This window comes from Pristis pectinata, chromosome 21 (assembly GCF_009764475.1).
Source record: "Pristis pectinata isolate sPriPec2 chromosome 21, sPriPec2.1.pri, whole genome shotgun sequence".
Taxonomy (NCBI): Eukaryota; Metazoa; Chordata; class Chondrichthyes; order Rhinopristiformes; family Pristidae; genus Pristis; species Pristis pectinata.
Genome location: NC_067425.1, coordinates 9,526,819 through 9,553,626, shown reverse-complemented (window position 1 = coordinate 9,553,626; position 26,808 = coordinate 9,526,819). Strand labels below are relative to the sequence as shown.

General features: G+C 37.1%; 1 protein-coding gene across 4 annotated transcripts in view; it reads right to left on the bottom strand.

Annotated features, from left to right (window-relative positions):
• nlk2 (nemo-like kinase, type 2) overlaps nucleotides 1-26,808 on the bottom strand; it is a 119,852-nt gene that overhangs the window by 21,667 nt on the left and 71,377 nt on the right. For all 4 annotated transcript variants that reach the window (XR_007957934.1, XM_052035598.1, XM_052035595.1 and 1 more), the window contains exons 4-7: nucleotides 22,884-22,990; nucleotides 19,614-19,699; nucleotides 14,763-14,972; nucleotides 11,718-11,819 (exon numbers count right to left, since the gene is read on the bottom strand). Coding sequence is in view for 3 of the 4 variants with exons in the window: in XM_052035598.1 (XP_051891558.1) it covers nucleotides 11,718-11,819; nucleotides 14,763-14,972; nucleotides 19,614-19,699; nucleotides 22,884-22,990 (505 nt within the window). In the remaining variant the exon portion in view is untranslated. The remainder of the gene's footprint in view (nucleotides 1-11,717; nucleotides 11,820-14,762; nucleotides 14,973-19,613; nucleotides 19,700-22,883; nucleotides 22,991-26,808) is intronic.

Sequence of the window (26,808 nt, the reverse complement as noted above, 5' to 3'; positions counted from 1 at the left end):
AACCTACCATATCTTTGTAACATGGGACAAAATAGCCCATGGAGTCACAGGGAAAATATGCAAACTTCACAAAGACAGCGCCAGAGGTCAGGATTGAACCTTGGTCATTAGCACCATTGAAGCTGTACTAGATGCATCACTATTCTGCTGTAAATGAACTGCATCAAATATTAACTGACTTTGCTTCATTTCATAAAATGGAAAATGGCACAGATAGCAAATATGTTAATTGGCAAAGTTCATTTAAAAAGAAAAGCATTGTAATTTAGATTTTAAGTTAATAATGAAGTTCAGTGAAAGCGTACATCTATTTACCCTCAATGGACCATACAATCAGAGTATTCAAGAGTGATGACTATGTCCTCCCTTTGGTGCACAGATATAACCATTTCCAACTTTGATAATATTTTTAGGAAGCACCTTTGTAATCATATGTTTGGGCTAAATCAGCCCAAGCATTCAAGTTACTCCTGCAGAGCACACTAGATATTTGTCAGGCAACTAAAATGCTTAACTTTCAATATTAAACAGGTTACCATTTTTAAACAAATGGTTCAATGGAAAACACTTTGCTTTTATAACCTCTAAATTATATTTTAAATTCTCCCTGTATTCAATCCCTTTGTGGATCTCTCCCCATCATCATAAACTTCTCCAGTCCTACAATCTACAGATATTTGTGATCCTCCAATTCCGACTTCAAAGCACAAAAGTGGATGGAAAAAACCAGCAAGATTCAGAAGTGAAAGGACTTGCATTTTAAAATACTCCAACTGCTTCAAAGCTAATGAAGCATTACCAAAGTGTAGTAATTGTTACTACTGGTGAAATCAGTTTTCTTTACAAAACAGTGCTGAGGGACCTATTCCATCGATTTGAGACGAAGGCAACTAATCTGATAGATGGTGTTGCAAGAGTGCATCACCCCCTCAACATTGTACTGGATGCTGTCTAGATTTTTGTCTTCACATCTCTACATTGCTCTTGCAAAGCACTATTTATCTGGGAATAGAATGTTACCCCATATATAGTATAATCTATGTTTGTTGTTCATGCAGTCATTACTCCCAGTTACTGCCAGGGAATATCCAAATTACTCAATACCAATAATTCAAAAAAAAAGCTTCAATAACTACTTTAAGATTTCCTGCATTATACCTTGGCCATTAAAAGCCAGTGTTTGCAGACTCTGTATATATTCAGAAAGGTTTTTCCCAAGAACTCCTGAGCAATAAGAGCTCCTCCATAGCATGAAAATAACTCCACATCCAAATGGAGAAATAAAGATTCAGATGCAAAGAACTGCTTTAAAATTAAGCGATCCTCAGCAACAATCCAGTGCACAGAAAAATCCCATAATATAGAATGGCCAGTTAAACAGTTTGTGATGATACTGAAGGAGGAATCTGCAAGCAGGAATACTCCCTCCTGCCCTTTGAATAGAGACATTTACTTTCATATTACAGCAAGAACTGGTTTAGATCCAACTGTCCAGTAGGTATGCACTGACACATTGCTCTTGTAGCTATTCATTCCAAACTACATAATGAGCATTAATAGATTATTCGATTGCAGAACATTAGGCTTTCCAGTCCAGGACATCTGAAATGTCCTCCTTCTTCAGGAAATATGGCTTCCACTCTACTGTGGTTGGAGCTCTCGCTCACATTTTCTTGACTTCTTACCCGCACCTCCAACCAGATAGCACAGATAGAGTTCCCTTGGTTGTCACCTTTCACCCTACCAGCCTCTGCATCCAGCACATCCTCCTTTGTCAGTTCTGCCAGCTGCAACGGGTTTCCATCACCAGTCAAATCTTCCTCTCCTTACTGCTTTCCACAGGGACCACTCACTTTGTGACTCCCTGGTTCGCTCATCGCAATCCATCCACCCCACCTCCTGGCATTTTTCCCTGCAACCATAAGAGGTCTACAACCCAATGGTATGAACATTGAATTTTCCAGCTTCAGGTAACCCATACTCTGTGCTCCTTTCTCTCCCCTTATGTTCCCCTCTCCCACCTGGTTCCATATGCCTATCACCCACACACTGCAGCTTCTGGTTCTCCTATCCCCTCCCCCAACTCGTTATGTCTTCCCTCATCCCTCCTTATTTGATTCCACTTATCACTGTCCTTATCAGATGCCAGCATCTGCAATGCCTTGTTTCCACTTAACACCTTCCACCCTCTTGTCTCTACCTTCCCTCCACCAGGCTCCATCAGCATCCTTTTTTTCTCTTTCCTTGTCCCTACTATCACCCACCAGCCACCATCTCCTGACTCCAGCCCTCCCTCTCCCAGCTCCATCTGCCCATCACCTGATTCCACCTAGTGCCTGCCAGCCCCTGCCTCACCCCTCCCTGTCACCTATGTACACTAGCCATCTCCCCTCTACACCCTCAGTCCTGATGCAAGGTCAAGACCCGAAACATTGACTATCCCTTTGCCTCTGTAGATGCTGCTTGGCCCGCTGAGTTCCTCCAGCTGTTAATTTCTGCTCCAGATTCCAGCACCTGCAGTCTCGTGTGTCCTTTTAGTTAACGATTTATCCAGTTAGTATCAAAATATGCAGGTCAGGGGCTGCTGATGGTGCTACAAATGCAAATAGAAGCAAACCAAAATGAATACAGATTTGCTGCTGCCAGGGGCTTGGAAAACATTACATGCAATCAGCTCCAAACACCTGTGACCATAACTACCTCTTCCAATCTTGTTGGTTGTGGGTAAATCCTGTCAAGTTTACTTTTGGATTACAAATGGTTGACAAACCTGTAATTTCATTTATTAAATCTCTTAAATAGAAATAAAAGCATCTTCAAATGCTCATGTATCATTGAAATATGCAGCAAGGCGCTTAGTTTTAAAAGTTCCTCCCTGTGAATAGCGCAAGCCTGGATCGATGGTGAATCTACATGCTCCAACTTAAGGTACAAGCAATTGAGAAGGGATTGTCGAGCAGATTTAATTTCACAACTTCAAGAATTAAGATTTGAGCAATTGTTACATAATAAAATTATAGAGATGAAATGCAATCACAATCTTACAATATATCTTGAGACATCATTGTTCAAGATGCATCATAATCTTACAAAATTTGATTATATATCTAAAATATGACCTTATTCCAAGTGACATTGGAATTTCAAACTAAAAAGGAATAGCTAGACTGATTCTTTCAGCCACACTTGTATTGCTAGCAGTGCCATCAATATTGAAAACATCTTGAGCCAGTCACTTGCAGTGATTAGGACTGCAAATGCTTTTTCAGCAGACATGGCTTAAACCACCTCGGGGCTGGGGTGTGTGGAGGGGAAGAGCAGCTACTATGTCACTTCGTTGCTGGTTGTTGACAAGCCTCTGAATGAGTGCATTTTTGTTCCAAATCGTTCATGTATTTTCTATATTTAAAAATCAAAAGCATGACATATATTTCAGAAACAAAACATCGCAATTCATCTGAAATTTAAGATGCTATTTTCAATCGCTTGCTCATGTTCTCATTTCTTGCTATGACTTCAATATTTCTACTCAGACATTGGGCTGACAGTGCACAGTTATTTAATGCATTGCTTTAGACTTAACAAGTGTGTCTCAAGATATTACAGATTCAACACATTAGATCATCTTTTTTCCTCATACAGATACATTTCCCATCGTTGCTGGATAAAGATTTTATAGACCAAGAGAAATCAAAAACCTCATCTGTAGCGTCACAGACCTTGTACAGTATTGATTTGCAATTGTACTGTCCTGCCCTTTACATTAGTAATGATGCTATTAGGTCCATGCATCATTTTTGATGTCATCCATCTAAGGCTTAGCCAAGAGAAATTTATAAAGCAGCGACTAGAATACTTGTTATTAAAGCACCCATGCATATTTTGCAAAACTTTGTCACAAAATTAAAATCTCAAAAACGGTATAATTGTACAACTTGTTTCTGTCTAGTACAATGGAGAATGTAACCTTATATCCTGACAGTTCCATGCACAAATGTTTTCCTATGGTTACATATAATGATAGTAAAATCTAAAAATTAACAAAACTGTTGAATTAACAAAATTATCACTACAAAATGAGCATCTTAAAGCAGTGCAAGATCTTTTGCACAAGGACTGCTCAATTTCACAGTTTGGAGTGCAGTAATGAAGTGGGGTAGATCTGTCTTAAATAAAAATGGTGGCAATAAATTGCCAATGCTTAACAAAAAATTAAGATTTAAAGTGAAAGTCAGTTAAATGACAAACCAGCCGAAATGTTTGATTAGTTACTACTTTTAAAGCTATCTAAACTGCAGTTCTCATGGTATCAATTATTACAATGCTAAACTTTAATATGAGAGGAGAACTATTTCCTCTTTTCTCTTCCCAAGGTTAGAACTGAACTTTTGCAAATTACCAAACTAAATAAATACTCTTCAGCAAATTTGGTTAATATATGCAATTTACTGAATACTATTTGTAAATTAATCCTAATTTTTACTTCCATGTAACAAGTATGTTGGGACTGATCTTCTGAGATCAACATCGACGGCTGCCAGCTGCAAGACCATTTTGCTTCTTCCACCTGGGAGGGTGGCGTCCAGCACACTGGACTGGCCTAGCAAAGGGTACGACCTATCCTAGCACAAGATGGCAGCGCTCTCACAAACGTTTGACAACCAGTGAGGGCCTGCTTCCAGCTTTATCGGCTCTCAAAGAAGTCTATAGAATTGAATATGAATATCTTTTGATGTTCAAACATTCAAAAACACTTGGGAACTATAAAAACAAAATATTTAAAATGAAAACACTACGCATTTAAAAACAGTTACATACATATAAACTCACAAAAATCAAATCAGTTTCCTTGGCAGAATTTCTTTCCTTTGATTTCAATACAGCAGCTGAAATTGCACAGATTTTCCAGCTTGAGAGTTGGGAAAGTGTACTGGCCCATTGGAACCACTCCATATGGAGTTCACTGGCACTGCACAGGACCAGCTGGCAGCAGAGGAGATACCACTGCCAGCTTAAGGTCTGGCACCTGGGCAGGAGAACTGTCCCACTATGTACACATTAAATACTATTAGCGCAAGAGCAGATTCTCTAAAGGGCATCAGAAACTAAATCACTGATCTGGATGAACTAATTTTACCAAAATATAATGGGCTTGTGTAGGGGTTACATGATGACCTGCATAAATGTGACCAATGCACTTCAGAACAGTGAAACCACTCTACACTGTAGATTGAAGCCAAAGCATTAAATACAGTACAATTTGATGTGTCACAACTTTTATTCAAGGTTAACAGCAAATACAGAAAGTTTACACTATTTTACAGAGGACACTATCTGCAGTTTTACAGTTAAAATAATCAACAATGGTGCAATCTATTTGCAAACCAGTAATGAATAATGTACCAATTCTGCAAATTACACAATGTAATTTTCAATCTAAATTGGTACTCCAGCATCAGCCTCTAATTTTGCTACAAATTCTTGAGTGAACCTTGTCAATTAGTTTCTGTAGGCCAGAATGAGCAAATTCAATCACTCTTTCATTTGCCAAGTCCATCCATAATTAAAATTATCAAAAAATTGCTCCATAGGCTTAACACTTATAATATTTAATAATTCAAATTAAATTTCTCGTTTTCTGTATACTTAATAACTATGAAAGTCATGGAACATGTCAGACTGCAGAAAATGTGTAACAGCATTTATTTTTAAGAAGCCAAAAATAGCTTTCTGCAACTATATGCCCAAAATTATCTTACCAAAATTTACCTAACCACCAATATCATGTCAGCCACAAGGTGAACTATAATTCAAAACTTTTTCCTGTTTGTAACATGGAAAATCAGATTATTCCCATGTGACTCAAAGTTCAAATGGTTAAATTAAGTCAGGAAACTTCCTGGCAAGACTGAACCAGCAATACAGCATGACAACTCTAATTCAAGTCCAGAACTAAATGTTAAAATTGTTCACAAGATAATGTTACAAAATGACATCCAGTGGAGATGTATTGTAAAAAAATAGGAGATGTGTTTAATATGAAAGAGGCCTCATAAAAATGGATAGGATAACTGATTCAACACACAACTAAGATTTCCTAACACTACTTACTGAAGCCTAATTGGACAAATATAGCTAGTTTTTTGACATGCTGCTAAAAGCCCATGATAATCCTCGGATAATGAGTTAATGACATTAGCCGCTACTTGTCAGTTGCAGAGGTCACAGGGTAATTAAGACTGAAACTCTAAGACTGAAGAAAAACAAACTGGAACTTGATCCAATGAACAAAAGTCTGCCAGCTTAAGCAGAAGTACAGCCAAAATAAAGATGAGGATTCTGCTGAAAATAGCCAAAACTGTACCATGACACTGATCAATTTTAGTCCCAATGGTTATGATATGACATTAGATTAGATACCATCTAGCTCATAACAGTGGAAAGAAAGCTATTTCTGGAGTATCTGTTGCACTTCAAAAATATTATAACATCCCAGTACATTCAATTATTTAAGTATTCAGTGTATTAAGTAGTTTTGATAACATACATCAAATCTGAAAATTCCTAAATACTTCAACAATATTTTCTCAACAGCATGTTTCCAATTCAATTCAGAAACATGCTCTTACTTCAGAGCGTGGCAAGATTCTTAAACATGCGTCCTGCTTTCTAGTGGAGCTATGTGATGGGACTTGGGTGCTGACACCACTTAACTACAGATATTCAAATCTTAGTGTAACATTGGAAAGTACAAGGCTGCAGTTTTGTGATCAATCTGAGGAATTAACATTCAATTCAAAAATTTGTTCTATTCTCCCTTCTATTTTCCTACATTTGCAGCATCCAATACAATGGAACAGGGAATTGCATTTGTATGCTGAGATATAATCACATCAACAGAGATATAATCACTTTATGGATTGGGTGCTGAATGTGTGAAGTAGATCTTTCACATTATGCTTCAAAAGTGGAAAATATTCCAATTTCTTCAGCAGAGGAACTTACTAGTTCACAATGTGATTTACATGTCAATTTTCTCATTCCATGATCTGGAACAAGCCAGGCAAATTCAGAGAGAATGCTACATTTACAATGAAAGCCCCAATAATTTAAAATCTTCAGATTCCTACCCTTCCTAGGGCTATGGCATTCCCCAATGTTTTTCAGTACTTGCCTGCTAAATATTGCACTTCAATATGCTCCTCTGGAGAATACCTGTCAATTACTTGGCAGCTAAAGATCAGAAGTTCACGCACATTTTGCCATGAATAAATTTTGCCATGTCATGAATACACCTACTAAACCTGTTAATATGTTCACTCCGCCATGACCAAAAAAGTATGCCTCACGTTCACATTTCTTGACGTTAAAATCTTCACATGGCTGATCCACTTTTGCATTCAGAAGCTCTCAAACTTTAATTTAGCATATGCTTGTTTATTAGAACTTGACTGTACTAACAAATTGAATACAATTGATCTACTTAAGAAATATATTCATAAAAATGCCTCGAGTTCTGTTTTGCAATACAGAACATTTTAAATTTGAACTGCTTATTAGATTCCAGTACAATGAAAGAAGAGGATTTTCAGCAGAAAGAGTTCTTGTCAATTCCATTTCCCTTTTCTGTTAACCAAGTTATCACAGTATATTGTATTTCAATAATATCAAGTACTCATGCAGGAGGTGACCTATCATGACGCTGGAAACATGCTCGAAACAGCCTCTTCTGACATGGTCTCTAATAACTTCCATAAAGCTCTACAGCCAAATATTTTCCAAGGAATATTGATTAAAACAACTATTAGCATTGAAGTATGTTCTAGCTGTGTTTTTTTGTTTTCATCTTTATTAAAACAAGGGTCTCTTCTTGATTTAATCATCAGAACAAAATAAATGCTTTCCAACTGCTGTTACAGTTGGCCACACCAGATAGAAGTATCCATCTGCAAGTCATAGATGAGACAACCTGACAGTAACAATTTCAGACTCCACCATCTGCAATAGAGTGATTCCATTCACCTGCTCAAGAAACAAATTCTTAGGAATCACTTTTAGCAAAGCTTATATTAACATTTCAACAATCAGTTATTCTTCCAAACAATTCAATTACTGCAGGATTCACAAGGGAATTCATGCTACACTGTCCCTCAATCATACCAGAAAATAATCCAGTTTGCAAAGACAGGACTTTTATTCAGCACAATCATACAATATAGAAAGGCATCTGAACCATTGCCAGTTATCTAAAAATGTTGCTTTCTTCATATGCCACTCTCTCAGTTGAAGCAGTTTCTCTCCACCTCATCTTTCCTAGTTCCTATTAAACTATAACTCACACTAGCTGCTCTCCATAGTACAAAACTCATCTCCACTCTCTTATCCAAGGGTTATAGACTTCATTGTGACAGATGGTCATATTCAGGATTAGTTTGGTCATTAATGATCAGACCCTGCTGGATAACAAAGCATCATAAACCTTAATTGCCAAAACTGATCATTATTCCAGTATTATTATTACTTTGTCCACTGTAACCATTTAAGTTCTTCTCCTCTGTCGCCTCCATCTTTATTTCCAAAAGATGTATAGAACTCAATGATTTTTTTTTTGTCAAAGTTCAGCATCAAGATGGTCTGGTCAGCTTGCACTTCTCTTATTTCTCCTAGTGCACTGGGCCAGGCTTCCAATCTTCCCCCAGCCCTTACGTCAGATCTTTCTCTTTTTTCAAAATCTATCCACGTGCCTATGAAAACTACCCATTTCCTAGATACAGGAGGCTATTCAGCTCTTTAGACTCATGCTAACCAACCCAAATTTTCTACACCTCACATTAGGAGATATTGTTGATCCTTTCCCTTAGCTAATGCTCCCTACTCCTTCAATTCTGCCATTTTCAAAATAAAATGATCTATCTGTCCTTGCAAAGTACCATTCATCTCCAACCTTTTGTTTTTCCCACCATACTGCAGCCTCTCAAGTTCATGCCTCAAGTTGACTCAACTTTTTTTTTTGAACCCTTCAAGCAGAGGATAGTGGTAGAAGGATATTTTTCTGATAGCAAGTCTGTGACTAGTGGTGTACTGCAGGGATCAGTAAAGTCAAAGTCGAATTTATTGTCAGATGCACAAACACATGTATGCACGGGTGCAATGAAAAACTTACTTGCAGCAATACTGCAACATTTGCTGTTTGTGATATATATTAATGACCACTGTGGCTGTGCCTTTAACTGCCAAGGCACTAAATACCCCCTTAAATTCTGCCTCTCCACTACTTCCACCTTTAACACCTGCCACAAAAGACCAAGCTTTTGACCATTTCCCCTAATATCTCCTTATGCCCCTTGGAGAAAATGTTGACAGTGCTGCTTTGACAGCTTTGGATGCATTGCTGCATTAAGCATGCTATACAAATGGAAATTTTTGTGGCCAATATCCATACAAAAAATCCCACTTAATTTTGAACAACTGCATCAAATCTTCCCTTAACCGCCTCTGCTTGAAGAGAACTAGACCCAGCTGCAACATTTGTGTTGTAACAAAAACTGAAAGTCTAAGTATGGATGTGGAGGTACTATAGCCAATTAAGCAAAGCATTTAAGTTCTTAGCTTTTATTTTTCTTATATGGTCCTACTACTTTGTTTCATTATTTTTTTTTCTCTGGTATCAATTCTGCCTTTTCCTTCTACTACTAATACCAAGGGAATATTGTCAACCAGATCTGAAGAGATGCTGATTTAACCCATCAAAAATCACAAGCATTTAAAGGTAGGGGCAAGTTTCAAACATTAAGTCATAACAATAATAACATTGTCATCAATAGTTCTAAAATGAAGTGGTTTCCTAAATGGAGCTAAGAAATTATAATTTGTACATTATTCACTGCAGCTACTAGAACTAAAGTGCAAAATAAAAAGGGACACAAATATAAATTAAATTTAATTCTTTACTGATTAAATCCCAGTTTCCTAAACCACTTGACAAATTTTAGAAAGCAGGTATTTCACTTTTTGAAGTATTTATTGTAATATGCTCTTTGACATTCATGAACCATTTAAAGAAATTGGAAACTTTGAATTTAGATGAAATGAATTTGCAAATCAATAATTTATGCCACCTCTTTGCAATTGCGCTTATGAGTAGCCAGTAGTACGTGTCACAATAAATAAGCAACACAGAGTCTAAGTGCTGAGAAATTCACTGGCAGAATTAATTTGTTAAGTAGCTGAATGAAAATCTGTATGTAGTAACCTTGAAGTTGCTAAGGCACTTAAAGGCACAGAACAAAGCAGCCAAAAATCAATGATTTTCTGTGTCCCTTCGGGAGCAATGCTTAACCAAGCATAAAAATAAATAAAGGAAAAGTATAGGAAAAGTAGATTAGCAAATAACTATGCTGAAATTTTAAATTCTCCCAAAGAGGGTATATATTTAAAGTCAGATTTAATAATTACACTCTTTGGAGAGAGTACTGCCCATAACACTTCAAATACAAATGATCACATCTCTGGATCTCTAAAGAACACTGGAGAATCTTATGCAAAAAATGAGCTGCTGGAAGAACTCAGCAGGTCAAGGAGCACCTATGGAGGGAAACGGTTTTGGGTGCATTCAGGACTGTCGAATTCCCTCTACAGGCTGCCTAACTCGCCGAGTTCCTCCAGCAGCTTGCTATTACTCCAGATTCCAGCATCTGCAGTCTCTCATCTCCCCTCTGGAGAATCTTATATTGATGTCCTTTGCTCTGCCACATTTGAGAAACAATTCTACACATTTCCTTAATATATCACAATACAAAATAAACTAACGCACAGACTTGTCCAAAACACCTTCAACTTGCTCACTCATTTATATTTGCTTTAGTCTATTTTAAGACATCCGAGTATTCTGTCACTATGTCTGGCCATGTTTATGGAGTGCTTTACTAAAGATAGTCTGCATCTCACAAAGACACATACAAACACATAAAAGCAAGCCTATTGACATTCAATGATCTTATAAAACAATAAAGGGAATTGCATCATTTTGATTTTTTACTTACCACAAGTGCTAAGCTGAAAGCCCATAGAACATCTATGGGTAAGGTAAAGTGCAATGAGCAAAGAACAAACTGCTGGAGGAACTCAGCAGGTCAGGCAGCATCTGTGAAGGCAAAGGGATGGTTGATGTTTCATGTCACAGGGTGATCTGAAACGTTGACCATCCCTCTGCCTCCACAGATCTTGCTTGATCCAGTGAATTCCTCCAGTTTGTTTTTTTGCTCCAGATTCCAATTTCTACAGTCTCTTGTGTCTCCATTTTACTATTCCACTGTAAAGTGAAGTGATTCTATAGTGGTTCTGCCAAATGCAAAATCTGCACTGGTGCAATATCTTAATTGTTAAATAACCTATTGGCACACCTTGGCTCACAGATAACTTGACTTCCACAATGAGATCTTGTAGGGAGTGCTAATGATTGAGGAACTAATTCCCAAATACTGGTGAGCATAAGGAGGAAACTGACATTTTAAAGTAATATTGCAGTCATAAACAGGCATTTCAACAATTTTTAAAAGTACAATCCTTTTTCAGAAATATGATTTTGTATAAAGATAATATGCATACACCAAAAATCGTTTACATGTTCAACTCAAACATCTCAATTACCTTTTCGACCAGGCATTGTTGCTGTAGATAAACCTTGTGTCAGAAAAATCTAATAGATAACATCTTACCTGTTTATGAGGACCCCTGAGTATGTGAGCCTTGGCACCCTCACAAGCTGTTCGCATGGCTTCTAATGATGGAGTTCCCAACAGATCTGTGATCAAGTCCAACTGCCATTAGATAAATAATTAACTGTTTAGGATAATCACACGATGTGAACTTATTCCAATCTTAAAAAGAAATTATGACCAAAAAAAAAAATCACATCATTACCAGAGAGCAAAGTGAATTGTTCATGCAGTAACTTACTTTTTATTTCAAATGAGTGGAAACTAATTCACTTGCACTGAAGCCTAATCAAAATTATAGACATTACCTGAACTATGAAAAATCAAATTACATCACAACCATAGCATTTAAAATAAAACATTGCATGGATTTTTAATGAGCTTTACTGATTTGCAATCAAAACCAAGAATGTCTCTTCTTGCATACCAGTGATCTTAATGCTAACAAAGGTTTGAACTATAAACAGGGCCCTGAAAGATATCCATAATATTAAAAAGAGAACATATAAACTGGAGAGCTTTAGGAAAAAGGATTGTATTGTATTTTGTTTCATGCTAAAATTTCCAGACGTTGAACCACATGTGCCGATTTATTTTCGGTTGTAGATTTAAAAAAATCAGATTACCAATTGATCTACTTTTGGTTTGTATAGCATTTTTTTCCCCAAATGTGATTACAACACATGCTGCAGATTGATGTAACAGCTTTAACATAGCCCAATTCACTGAGAAATCCTCTTCCATCGGGTAGAAGGTACAGGAGCCCGAGGGCACGTACCACCAGACTTAAGGACAGCTTCTACCCCACTGTGATAAGACTATTGAACAGTTCCGTTATACAATGAGATGGACTATGACCTCACGATCTACCTTGTTGTGACCTTGCACCTTATTGCACTGCACTTTCTCTGTAGCTGTGACACTTTACTCTGTACTGTTATTGTTTTTACCTGTACTACATCAATGCGCTCTTTACTAACTCAATGTAACTGCACTGTGTAATGAATTGGCCTGTACGATTAGTTTGTAAGACAAGCTTTTCACTGTACCTTGGTACAAGTGACAATAATAAAGCAATACCAATACCAAATCATGTCACAATTACCTACAGGAAACTGCATAAATTTGGTCCAATCACCCTTGCCAGATGATTATAGCAAATACTTCACTTTGCTAGAATATGTAATAATTGGACAGGTGCACAGAATAAGTATATATAAATAATTGCCTTTCTGTAATAAATACCATTTTATAGGAGCACATTGTACTCATCAGGAGAGAAAATTATAAACCGTACAGCTAATTTTCATTTGTATATTTAGACATATCTAGATCCAATGTTTTTTTTAAGGCAGAAATCCATCACAGTCTCAACTGCATTATTTCTGCATTTAGTCCTAATTTACATATGCTTACAGCCATTGTGCCCTCAGTCTTGATGCTGGTAGTGATAATGATTTACAACTGATTTCATCTTCCCATTTTCCAACAAAAATTTGAGCAACCTTTATGTCCAGTGTCATTCTAGACATCACTGCCTCAATTTTTTTTAAACTGGATTTTATTCTTAAGAACTTTTAATTCTGCCCTCAAGTAGAACTTAATGGATACCTAGCAAAAACAAAAGTTGGCCGTTTTGGCAATTATTTGGTAGATAGTAGGATATGATGGTGGAACAACACTTCAGACTCCCTTACAATCCCTGGGTAATATGTCTTTTCCCAAGTAGGATTGTCACACCAGAAGTGGCAGCAGAGTGGTACACTGGCACCGAACAGTAGCCCTGGGAGTCCTGAACATTGACCCCAGACTCCATGATGTCACAAAGAATAAGATCAAGCATCACAAGATACCACAAATATTTCAGCTTTGCCAACTTTAGCCATGTTTCAGAGCTCAAGCACCATCTGAAGGCAATATGGTGCATCCAGGAGGCTAAAGGTTACATGGAGAGCACATTTTTATATGTGGTCAACCAGCTGTTTAAGGAAATGAAGTCAGAAAAGCAATGGGTGAGCACCAAGCAGAAGGAGGCAGGCAGATAATCAGGGAAACCTCAAAGTTCATCTTGCTCCAAAACCAGTTGTGTTGGCAAGTGGTGGAGGTGAATGCATACGAGTCTAGCCAGAGCCAAGATCATGGTAGTGAGGGTAGCTCAGCTGCAAAAGGGGAGAGAAGCAAGAGTTCAAGGGTAATAGTGGTAAGAATGAATAGATAGGTGTTTCTGCAGCTATAGAAATGAATCCAGGATGGTATGTTGCCTAGGTCAAATATGTCATAGAACAGGAGTACAACATTCTAAAGGAAATAGATTAGCAGCTAGAGATTGTGGTTCACATTGAGACTAATGATGAAGGTGAAAAGAGGGATAAGTTCCTGCAGCACAAATTTAGGGGGTTATGTAGCAAATTAAGAGAGCAGAACCCACTAGGTCTTTGGATTATATCCAAAACAATATGCTGATGAATATTGCAATGGATAATTAGGTCAGAAATATCTGAAGGGATCTTGTGGGGGGAGGGGTTTTAGATTTCTGGATTACCAGGATGATTTCTTGGGGTGGGACCTGTACAAGCTAGACAGACTGTCTGAATTGGAAAATGTCCACATGTGAGTGACAAGGCACATGGGAAAAAGAGAAGGCAAAAATAAGGTATAAGAGTAATATTATAGTAGTGAAGGATTTCAACTTCCCCAATATTCCAGGGAGAACCTTCGTTTGGAAGGCTCAGAGGGTCTGGAAATTTTTCAAGTGCGTACACTAAAGCTTTTTTCATCCATTTTTGAGTGTTTTTTTTAAAACAAAGAGGGTCTTTACAAATAAAAGTTAGAATCAGAATTCCTATTGGAATGAATCACAATCAGATCTTTACACATAAACCTAATGAAACCTGCAACACATACATGATAGATTAATGTTTTGCAATGACCATCTAAAAAAAATGGGATTATCAAAATAGCGGAGCATCTCAGTCAAGACATACAGATTTTCATGCCTTTAAAAACGAAAGGACATTAAAAACATATTTCAGTCAATTGAATTACCTGTTGAATGGGACTTTGAGCCTGAAATAAGATTCTACGACCTAAGAGTTCTGCAAAGATGCACCCTACAGACCAGATATCAATGGCATTAGTGTAATGGCGACTGCCCATCAGGATCTCTGGCGCTCGGTAATACTGAGTGACAACTTCCTGGGTCATGTGACGAGACTCATCAAGTTCTTCTACTCTGGCAAGACCAAAGTCACAGATCTGCAAGAAAAGAAAGTGTTTTGGGATTCTAGCAATAAATGTCAAAGCTACATCATCAAATTAAGTTAAAATACTTACTTAAATAAAAGTGATGGCCATCAAGTTTAAAAGGACATTTTATAAAAGCATCTGACCTTAAGGGTTTTGCATTCTAAGGTCAGGAGGTATAAGAAAATACATATGGTTTTTGATTCAAGGAATTTGCTAAGCAACAAAGTTACCAGAATAATGCCATTATATTAAGAAGAAATGACACACCCAGATGAAAGTAATTTTCTTATAGCTGTAGACTATCACTTATTGAAGTATCAACACTTCAGCAAAATACTTAAGTGTTACATTCATACTGAAGAACAGGTAAACATTCAGGAGGTACGAATTGCTGATGTTTCATTTCAATGGATCATCTGAAGAGTTGCACAGAACCAAAATATCCTAATTCAACAAGAGGAGACAAGAAACTGCAGATGCTGGAAAATGGAGCAACAAACAATCTCTTGGAGGAACTCGGAGAGCAGCATCTGTGTGTGTGGGGTTTGAGGTGGGGGGAAGGAAAGAATTGTTGATGTTTTGGGTCAAAACCCTGCACCGACCTGCTGGGTTCCTCCAGCAGATTGTTTGTTGCTCCAATTCAACAACTATACAAAATTAGCTGACTTTGAAGCCCCTGGGCAGCTTTTCACCCTTAGTCGGGTGGAAATTGTATGTTAGGTTTCCAACTCATGATCACTATCAAATGATCCATAAAGTGCAAACTTGTGATGTTGGACAAAGCAGCATCAGGCTAAGGTGGGTTAAGATTCTTCGTCTTGGTGAATCCTCCTAACATTAAGTATTTAGGTTCATTCGTAAGAAAGAAGTTGTTGGATTAGATATTCCAAATTCTGCAAAACTTCCTTATCTCAGCTTTGAAAATCAAAATTATTTGCTTGGGGTAGAATGGGAAACTGTGTCGTCCTTCAGGATTAAGAAAACCAGTGGGGGAAGAAAAAATGAAATTTAGCCCATTTGGCTCAGATTCCCATTCTTTACCAAGCAAATAATTTTGATTTTCAAATATGAGATAGGGAAGCTGTGAAGCATTTGGAATACCAGCCAGAAATGACAAATGTGATAATGCCACAGTATTTGATCTTTTTCTGTTAAATATGAGGTACTGTCATAGTGCTGTGCAGTGCAAGGAGATTGCAATATCACTTTGGTTGGGAAGTTAAGAATTTCTTCCAAATAGTGACAAGAGCAAAAGCATGCTTTCTATATCAAAACATTCTTATGGTGAACAAAGTAATCAGAAGAACAAAGACAGAAACCTAAATTGCTAGGTCGTTAGGAGAAACAAAAATGTAGAACCTTAAAGTTGTCAATCATCATTGGTTAGAAATATAATGACTAATTCAGTGTAAGAACAACTTTCAGAGCAGGGAAAACTAACCCTACCAACAGACTACTTTCTTCAATCTTTCTCCTTTCATGAAATGCATCCAAATTTTCCTTATAATTGGCTTTATATGTTGCTATCTTTAAATGTCACAGATCTTAAACACTTGATTACTTCAGCATAATGAAATGCTTATTTGGAAAATTGTTGACTTTTCAGAATGGCATTCACTTTGATAATCTCAGTCATTTCTTTTCATAAGTGAAGCATAACATTCATCATTTTTCTTCAACCCGAGTTTCAAAGATCCAGAATATCTTTGTTACTCATTGGAGTACCCTCAAGGGGCAACCCCTTATAAACTAGACAAGCAGAACTGCACACAATACATCAAGCTAAGGCTTGACCAATGCCATGTATATGAACACAATTTGTCCTTCATACCTCAACTAATCAATTTAATACCTTGGTTTTCATTTATTGTAACTTGCTGTAGTGTCATAGTTCTAAGTACAAAACTAAGATCATGCTCATGATCAGCTGTTCAACTAATCCTAAATATATCATTCCTTCCAAACTGGATTACTATTTTGCATTACAGTAGAAATTGAATTTTGTTCTCTGCAATCTTCATGTCTAACTCATATCTGAAGATCACCAATAGCATTGGAGCATGAATTTTTTCTTAAAACTGGTTTCTGTAAGGAAGCCGAATATGCAAATACTCTTGTACCATTTAGTATAATGTGCGTTACATCTTGACACATTCTAATACCAGCTGATTTCCTTTAGCATTACAGGAGTGGTCAAAGCTAAGTATAACATTCAAGTGAAGCAGGCTTTGAAGTTAATTGGACCAAATTATCCAGAATTTATTCAGTTCCCTTTTAAAGACACATAACCTTCATATATAATGAAAAGAAGTTAGCTTTGAACTAAAAATTGGCTTGTGATATCTTGATTTGGCATTTTACCTGGTCTGTTCCTTCCACATTATAACGACCATATTCTATAATCTAAATATATATATTTTGAGGCCTTTGAGAAATGCAATTGAATTGGCAGCTAGTTGTAAATTTGAAACAAACTGACAAAAGGCCAAATGTTGTTGACAGAAATTGAGACAATTCAGTTGTGACATTACTATTTAAAAAATTTGAATAATCAGATACAGATGTGATGGAACAAATTAAACTGCATCTCTTGAACTTCAGGCTTTGTTTCTTCATCTCACATAACACAAGATATTGAACTACACTGTTGAGGTGGTAGTGGGGAATGGGAACAGTAGGCCTGGGGGACTGGACTGAAGGATGCAGGGGATGGAGGGAGAGCAGGTATATTTCTGAACATGCTCCAAGTAGCATGATGAAATAGTAAAACTGATGAGACTTCGGGTGCTTGGGGGGTGGGGGTGGATGCTCTGGGGAAGTGGTCCTCTAAGTAGATAATCAACGTTCATCACTTCTCAGAAGTCTGAGCTCGTCAAGAATTCTTCCAGCAATGAACTGGAAGTTTCTTATTTTATCAATTTTATACCCGCTGCTTAACTTAGCTTCTATAAGGATCACTGATTAAAACAAACATCAGCATGGACATCAATGGATCAGTGGTTATAAAACACAAACATTTTACTAAATAGACTCCCCATACAAGGTGAAAGCAGAGGTCAAACCCAACTTTAAGAAAATACACTATTTGAAAAATAGTTTGCTTGTGTAGATATGATGCAAAGCTGCATACCCTCAGAGCAGAAAAGAATAGCCCATAGCCACATAATGGACGTAAGCAGTCACAGATAACAATTCCACCAATCTCAACTCAAGTGAACTGGAAGAAATTGCTGTGAATATATAAAAATATGTAATCTGAGATCTATTTTGCATTAAACATATGTTTACTTTCCAGTAACAGTTGCAAAATTATGCAAAGCAGGCATCTCCTCATTGAAACGAAACTTACATCAGTGGGTACGTAATTAATGTTGTCTCACATCTATTATTTATTTTCTGTAGGGATCAAAAATGTGTTCTGCCCTTTCAAAGGGAGCCATGTATGGATGGATGACTTTAGGTAACACTAATCTTATCATGACTTCACCATAGGTAATCCTACAAGAGGTCAAAATAATTGGTAATGATTTTCAAGACCTACTATGTTGCAAATTCGACAAGAAATCTATAATCAGTCAATTTGTTACCCGTCAATGGTTTTGGATCAAGGCCTCCTCACTGCAATGCCAGAAATCTAAACCTTGCTTCTGGACTCTGGGTGACAGGAGGGTCAGCGAGGTAGATCCTAGGGATCTGGTCAGGCAAAAATCTTGATTCAGCCCACTACTTCTATTTCACTTTTTCCATTGATCCAGTTTAAAAGGGCAACATGTTGTCTTTGCTCTCTGATTTTGGGAGTGGCAGGAATCTTGGAAGGGGCAGGGATCAGGTAACCAATTTTCTCATCATGAGACATTGCATCAGATACTGTCCAATATCTTGTCCAAGTTAGCACTTTTCGTATATGGACTGGATATAGGTGCATGCTTATATGTTTGGAATGTTATCCCTGTAGGATACACATTGATAGGGACTGACTGAGTAGTAGCAACCAAAAATATCTTGATTCTGACCTTCTCATTTGAGCAGTGCAAAGTCTCTAACTACTTGTCTTAAGACCCTTGTCAACATACAGATCCACCAACTTGCTCAGTACCACTTCCACAGTGATTGTAGTTTTTCAAGTTCCTTCCTCCCTTCCAATTACAGAGATTTAAAGATACTGCTTGTACCCTCTATGAAGTCAGAAGTAAAATATCTGTTTAGTTCAGCTGCCTTCTCCTTATTTTTGATTATTAATACCCCGGCCTCACTTTCTATAGCCTCTTTCAGGAGTTTTTGTAAAATAAATTCCTGTGAATCCTACAACTCTGATTTGTGCATGCAGATCACATTATTACTAAATGAAACACTACAATGTTTGCCACTGTTTAATGCTGCTCTGAAGAACCTCTTAGCTATTGGAAAAGCAGCATTTCCTTACGTTTTATTCAGCACTAATGATTTTCTAGAATTAGATTGCATCAACTATGCTGCAGCATAACAATATACAGAAGTTGCATCTTGCTTACTATCATTAAACATTTAATGCTACCAATTAGTAATGTTACAATAAGCAGGTGGGTGCATATTTTGCCATATTAGCAAAAGTAAAAATTAATTACCCATGATTAATTTACATTAAATTAATATAAAAATATGCAAACCAACCTTGAGGACACAGTTGCTGTTCACAAGAAGATTTCCTGGCTTAATGTCCCGGTGTAATATGCCAGCTGAATGCAGATACTTCAGTCCTAAAATTAACAGTAAATACTTAATGGTACGTATATAACATTGCACATTATTTCCTTGCTGGCATCCATTTTGTGCCTCCAGTGGTACTGCAATCACACTCTAGCATGTGGAAACCCCGGTTTATTAGATGGCCCTGCATGTGCTAAATTTAAGCATCTTAAATCCTCGATCAGAGTTTGCTCCTTTCAAATCGCACAGAGTGTACTTTTAATTTCCCGAAGTTGGAAGCAAACACTGCAACTTAAAACATAGAAAGTCAATTTCCATCTCTATCACATTGAAACATCAAAAAAAGTTTCATCTGAAGGTTCCACAAAAAGATTAATTTAACTTTCCTCAGTTGCTGCCCTTTCACACACCAAATGAAAAGTTAGGGAGTTAAGTACATATTTCCTAAAACGTCAACTTACTCACGTGTTTTAAGCTAAGCTATATTCTAGTATAGTCTGCCTGCTCAGAGATGTACAAGTGCATCATGTGCTAATTCTTTTTCTCTTTGTGAAATACCACAGCCATTTCCATGTTATAATATTGTGGCTGGAAACAAAAACTGCATTTATATCACACCTCATGTCCTCAGGATACCCTAAAGTGTTCACAGTAAATTAAGTTCAGGTGAAAAGTCACTGTCCTGAGACATTTCTTTTCACATATTCAACCTCCCTTGCTAAGTGTTGCCAGCATTTTCTATTTTAAGTATTTACACATCTTGTAAAGAAGTGCCACCAATTACACATAAGAATGTCCCATTCAATGCCAATGAGATAAATGAATTACCCATTTTAGTAATGTTGGGTCAGACACAGAATGGCCTGGACTCCCTCATTTGTCTAACTGAAAGCAGATCAAATCCTCTGTTAAATATCTAATCAAACCTTCAATATCCTTTACTTGCCAAAGTTCCTTAACCTTACCATCTTTGCTTCTTACACTCTTAAGGACATGCTGACTCCGAATTCTTGCTTTTAAATGCCTCCCACTTATTGAGTGTTGTCCCCTCTAGCAGCTGTTCCCAATCTACTTCTGCCAGGTCCTGTCATACACTATTGACTTCCACCTTCCCTGAGTTTAAGGCCCTATCTTGAGGACTAACTTTGTCATTTTCCATTAATGCATTGAAGCTTACTGAACTATGGTCACTGTTCCAAAAGGCTCTTAGAAAGACAGTTCTACCACTTGCCCATCCTCATTCCCTAAGGTTCAGTATAACCCTCTCCCAAGGAGGACCGCCTACACACTGGTTCAATAAAACCCCCTCTTGGATACATTTTATGAATTCCAGCTCATCTAAGCCCCTTACACTAAGGCAATCTCAGTCGATATTGGGGTAGTTAAAATCCCCCAATTCTACAACCCTATTGCTTTTATACCCTTCTGCGACCTGCCCACAGATCTGCTCTTCCAATTCCTGATGAATATTCAGAGGGCTATAGTATAACCCCATTAAAGTAATTGCCTCTTATTCCTTAGTTCCAACCAGATAGCCTCATTGGCCAATCCCTCCAGGATATCCTCTGAGAACTGCTGTAGTGCTCTCCCTGATCAGCAGTTCAACACCTCTTCCCCTTTTGCATTCTACTCTGTCATGTCTGAAACATCTATGCATTGAAGTAAATGCAGGTTAAGCCTACCAGCCCTCTCATGCTTTCCCTATCTGTCTGCTCTTCTCAATGGACTTGTCTATTTTCTACGAGTCAACATCCCAACCTGCTGCACTGTCATTCTGGTCCCCACCCCTCTGGCTCACTAGTTTATATCAATGCTTTATAGAAGTAATCTGCAAAATTACTAAAAAAAAATGGAGAGATTTCCAGAAAGTACTACCTGTATACCATATTTCAAATAATTTTACAAACTGTATTGTAATTTGAATATAAATAGATAAAAGATTGGCACTTGCCCTATATAATCATTGTAAATGTGAATTATAGAACTTGTTTACAGTTTTGTGGTCACAACAAACATTCAAAAACTATTACATGGTTGGAACATCTGAACTTTGCTAATTCAACGTATGAAAAGTTCAGAGATTGATAGTTTTGAATGTGTTAATACAGATGGAGCAAAGTTACTTCATTTCGGGTTTTCAAGATAGTAAGGGCAGATTCTAGGCCAGGAAGCAAGTTCAGGTGAGTCTAAGGCTAATCAATAATGTCAGTGAACACAGAGGTAAAATGAGGAGGTAAAATGAGAAGTTAAAAAGCCAATTTTAATCATTTGAAGGAGACAGTCTTAATAGTACGGAAGATTTAATTTTAACTGAACGAAGAATGCGTCTTCCAGGGGAAGGAGACAAACTAGTGAAAAAAAGAACAGATGTGAGAAGCCTCGAAGTGACCAACACGTGGAAATGACAAAGATTCAGAGGAAGTGCCAGAGAATTGGAAATTTGCAAATGTCATAGTCTTGTTCAAAAAGTGCAAGGACATGCTAGGCAATCCTCTTAATATATTTTGCCTTTCTATAATTTATGCAATGTACACTCTGTTACCTCTGTTCAAGCACAGCCTTCGTATTTGTCATTTGGTCTTCATCCAGAAAATCTAGCGTCTAGTAGCAGAAACAAGTATGCAAGATGACAGGCTAGGAGAATGGGCAGACAAGTGGCAAATGAATTTAATACAGATAATATGAAGCCACACATACTGGCAGCAATAGATAGAGACAATGTAGATCAAATGACACAGTTCTAAAGGGCATGCATGACCAGGTGGACTAGACTGTATATATACATAAATCCTAAAGTGGCAGGACATGTTAAGAGAGTAGTTTGTAAAACATGTGAGATTCTGGGATTCACAAAGAGTATGAAATCAGGGATGTTGAACCTATATAACAGCAGCCAGACCATAAATGGACCAACACTTCAATGATAGTCACAATATTTTACGAAATGATGCAGAAGTCTCATAAGATATAGAAATTATTTACCAAAATGGTTTCAGGACTGAAAGACTTAAGGAAAAACTGTTTCCCTTGGAGCAAAGACGATTGAGAAGACATTCAATTGGGATACATTTAGTCAATGCTTCAACAACCAAAGGACTGGAAGCACAAACTTTGAGGGATGATTATTAACAGCCAAGCTGATGTTTCTGCAAGGATTATCATTTGGATAAAATTAAATGTAATGCTTAGACTAAATGTGTATGCATTTACACTCATCAGTAAACATACACCCACCTCTCAAAATCTGGTAGAGGAAAACTTTGACATGATCAGAACTCAATGGTTGTGGAGACACGATGATCTTGTGAAGGTCGCTTTGCATTAGCTCAGTGACAACATAGCTAAGGGATAAAGAGTCAAGGAAAGAAAACTAGTTGTGCAAATTAGTCCCTAGAATTTCAAGATGCCACATTAGCATTTAGACACTTTGGCTTACGCTACTGATTGTTTAAGCAGACGAAGTCAGAATGCAGATTACTCTGTAGAAAGGAAAACTTGTACACTTCCATCCATCACCTCAGGACACATTAACTGCTTTAGAGAAATGAAGCATTTCAGGTGGTTATGATCTGCTTTATTTCAATTTTTATTTAATTTCACTTTGATGCCAATACTTCTAAACATCCAACTTTTAAATCAAGTAAAAGTGATAAATACTTAAGGAAAAAGCAAGCCAATTGCAAAGATGATTTGTTTTAGCACTGGTCCCTGTCTAACATCTTCTGAAGACACTAAAAATTCCAACTGTTTTAACAAATAAATGCATCACCTGGTGTGTTAATCAACATACAAAGATTCAAGATTTAATCCCCAATCTCTGGCAGTCTCTCATTTTAGTCCAGCTACAAAAGGGACTGTGTAATTGGCTTTAACACTCCTGTATTTGGAAGTGGGAGAACAATCATGAAACCAGCCAAGATTTCCACTGTTTCCTATCCAGACACCTATGCCAGGTGTGCATATTTATATTAGTGGAGGGTGGGATTGTCGTTGGTTATGCTACATGGATAAACTGAAGATCAGTTTAAGTTAATGCCTACAAATGAGACCTTTCAAACACTATTCAAGGAACACCACATCCATAATAACCAAAATGCTTAAAGACAATATTTTGCCTGGAAACATGAGAAACCCCAATCTAATCCACTTGCATCTGGATTCTTCTAATGAAACTCATATATATATTGATGGATACATTAATGTTTGTGCCATTTGTTCATGGATATCAAAACTAAATGGAAAGTTAAAATTTTACCGATAGGGAAGTCATCCTTTCAAATCTACAGAACTCAACAATAGCATGAAAGATCAACAGCTAAAACAATAGCAAACATCAAAAGTGCATAATGGCGGAAAAAATCTGCATCTCAAGTATTACTGGTGCCAAAGCAGGTCTTGGGATGTGACATCAAATGGGAAGGCTGGTTGGAAAGGGATGTGGGGGAAACAGGAAACAATATTTGGAAACAAACATTAATACAAACGAAGTAACATGCTATTGATTTGATTTGCCTGCGTATCCACACAAGTCTCAGAAAGCTTAAATATGTATTTTGTTTAAACAGAACCAGCTTAAAGGAAACATGACTGAAAAAAACCCAAGGCACGGATGAGCAAAGATCCTTTAAGGTCAAAACAGTGGTAGTTTCCTCACAGTATCTTCATTTTAGATAAAGATATTTCGAAGTAAACTTCCGGGTCAGCTCCTTTTACATCATGAATAAGCAGCTACCCCAAGCAAGAATCCTCTCAACTCGCCACAGCAGGTTTTCCCTACCTACAATTCCAACCCCAAGCAAGAATCCTTTCAACTCGCCACAGCAGGTTTTCCCTACCTACAATTCCAATTTAATGCTTTTTAGTTAAAAATCATGAAATAAATAAATTTATATATATACACACACACATTTAAAAAACAAATTTTATTATCTAGAGTGTTAAAGCAGACCATTAAGTTTGGGCAGTATCAGTAATGTCATTATCATAGTTCTCAAGGATTTAATACTTTTAGGCCATTTTTCATGAAAAACAAGGATGCTTTTAGTCTTTCAAACAAAATCCTCAACAATAACATGGTCCAACTGCTAAAATAGGAATAGGCAACTATGGAATTCCTAATTAATTTGGTTAAGAGTGCAATAACAGCCCAGTTGCATACATTCACATCTGTTCTACAAATGTAATCCCTTATGTACATTTGCAGCACGCTGCATGTTTGAACAAGTAGGAATCCTTTCAGACTATATCGGTACTGAAATGAGCAAATCTTGTTTTAAATAGTTCCACATGGGCCAGATTTCAAATGGCTCCATATCATTCATATAGTTTTTTTTTGAACCACTAATGAAAACTTCAATTAGATGTTGCTTTACACACTGAAAATCCCATAAATTTGAATCCCTGATGTCTCAACTGTTTCAACAACAAAGATTGCTTAAATAAGAGTTGAAAGACACCTGCACTGCTCTCTATCTAAACATGAAACTGCTACACATTAACAAACTCTTAACATGAGCTCAAAGGTGCCATTAATTTGAAGAGCATATCTGATTACTGCCTCTAGATAATTTAATTGAGGGGTTGGAGCTCGGAAAAGAGCCACTGTTTACCTACATTTCCAATATCCCTGTATTTTAATTCACCAAGCTTGAACAGATGGTGTCTGGCAAGGTCCATTCTTTTTGTTTTAAATGCCTCTGTAGTTTAATAATAAGACCGACTAGTCCCTGCTTTAGTAGATTTCAACACTTCAAACCAAGGGAGAGATTTTCTTCCTGCATTATTTTGGGGTTTGACTAACTTGCATTTCAGAAAGATAAGCCTGAAGCTTTAAAATCCAACATTAAGCAATACTTCAGAGCACAAGTATTTCCTTTTTTTGTTCTAGTTAAGTGATCTTTATCTCAGAATTTCAACCAGTGAAAACAAAACATGATTGTTATTAAAGATTTTCAGAGAAGTATCAACTGAATCTTTTCAATGAATAATTAACTCTAGTTTTGCTGGTTTAATAATCTCATAGCTAATAAAAACTGATCAGTCAGATTGTTGAGTTTTATAACTAAATCTTACAAGTATCAACATCAACCAAACTACAATCTTCAAGTACTTGGGTATCCAGCAGTAGCTCCGATTTGAACAGGTTGCTTGGACGACAAACAGCCATCTTTTTTGGGGACCACTTAAATATAGGACATCACAAATAAGGAATGGCATCATAATTTATATTGTTACCTTTTTCTAAAACAAAATGAAGGATCCTGTCCTACAAGTCTGGCATTGGAAGGTTCCTAAAGTTCTGTCCATTTGGTCACAAGTATGTTCATTTGAAACAAACAGTGAGTAACCTTTAACAAGGAAATATATCTATTCTAAAGTATTTCCTCAAATCTTAAAGAGCTGCAAAGTTGGGGCTGCTCTTTTTTTTAGGATCTTTGCAATAAAATCTTGATTTTTTTTAAATGCAGTAATTTAAAGCAAGCTTAGAGAAATCTCCTAGATGAGAATGAACCATTCTGGTAACCCCCATTACAGGAAGGATGTGGAGGCTTTGGAAAGGGTGCAGAAGAGATTTACCAGGATGCTGCCTAGATTACTGGGCATGAGCTACAAGGAAAGGTTGGACAAATTTAAGATGATTTCTTTGGACCTTCAGAGGCTAAAGGGCGACCTGATGGAAGTTTATAAAATTATGAGAGGCAAAGACAGGGTAGACGGAATTTGTTTTCCAGGGCAAAAATGTCAAGTATTAGATGACATGCATTTAAGATGAGAGATGGAAGGTTTAAAAGAGATGTACCAGAGAGGTACTTGGAATGTGCTGCCAGTAGTGGAAGCAGATACAAAAGTGGTGTTTAAGAGGCTGTTAGACATACGAAGATGCAGGGAATGGATCATGTACAGGCAAAAGAGATTTAGTTTAATTCAGCATCATGCTTGGAACAGATATCATGGCCCAAATGGCCCATTGCTGTGCTGTATTATTTTAATGTTCTATGAACCAAATCATTTGTAGAATTTCCTCATTCTGCTCAGTAACTTAACTTTGTTTCACTCCCCACAAACAACTGAAGAGCAAGGACATGCCAAATTTTCAAGGTAAGACAGGACAAAGGCGGCAATATAGAGCCACCAAAGGCACTGTGAAAGAAATGTATTT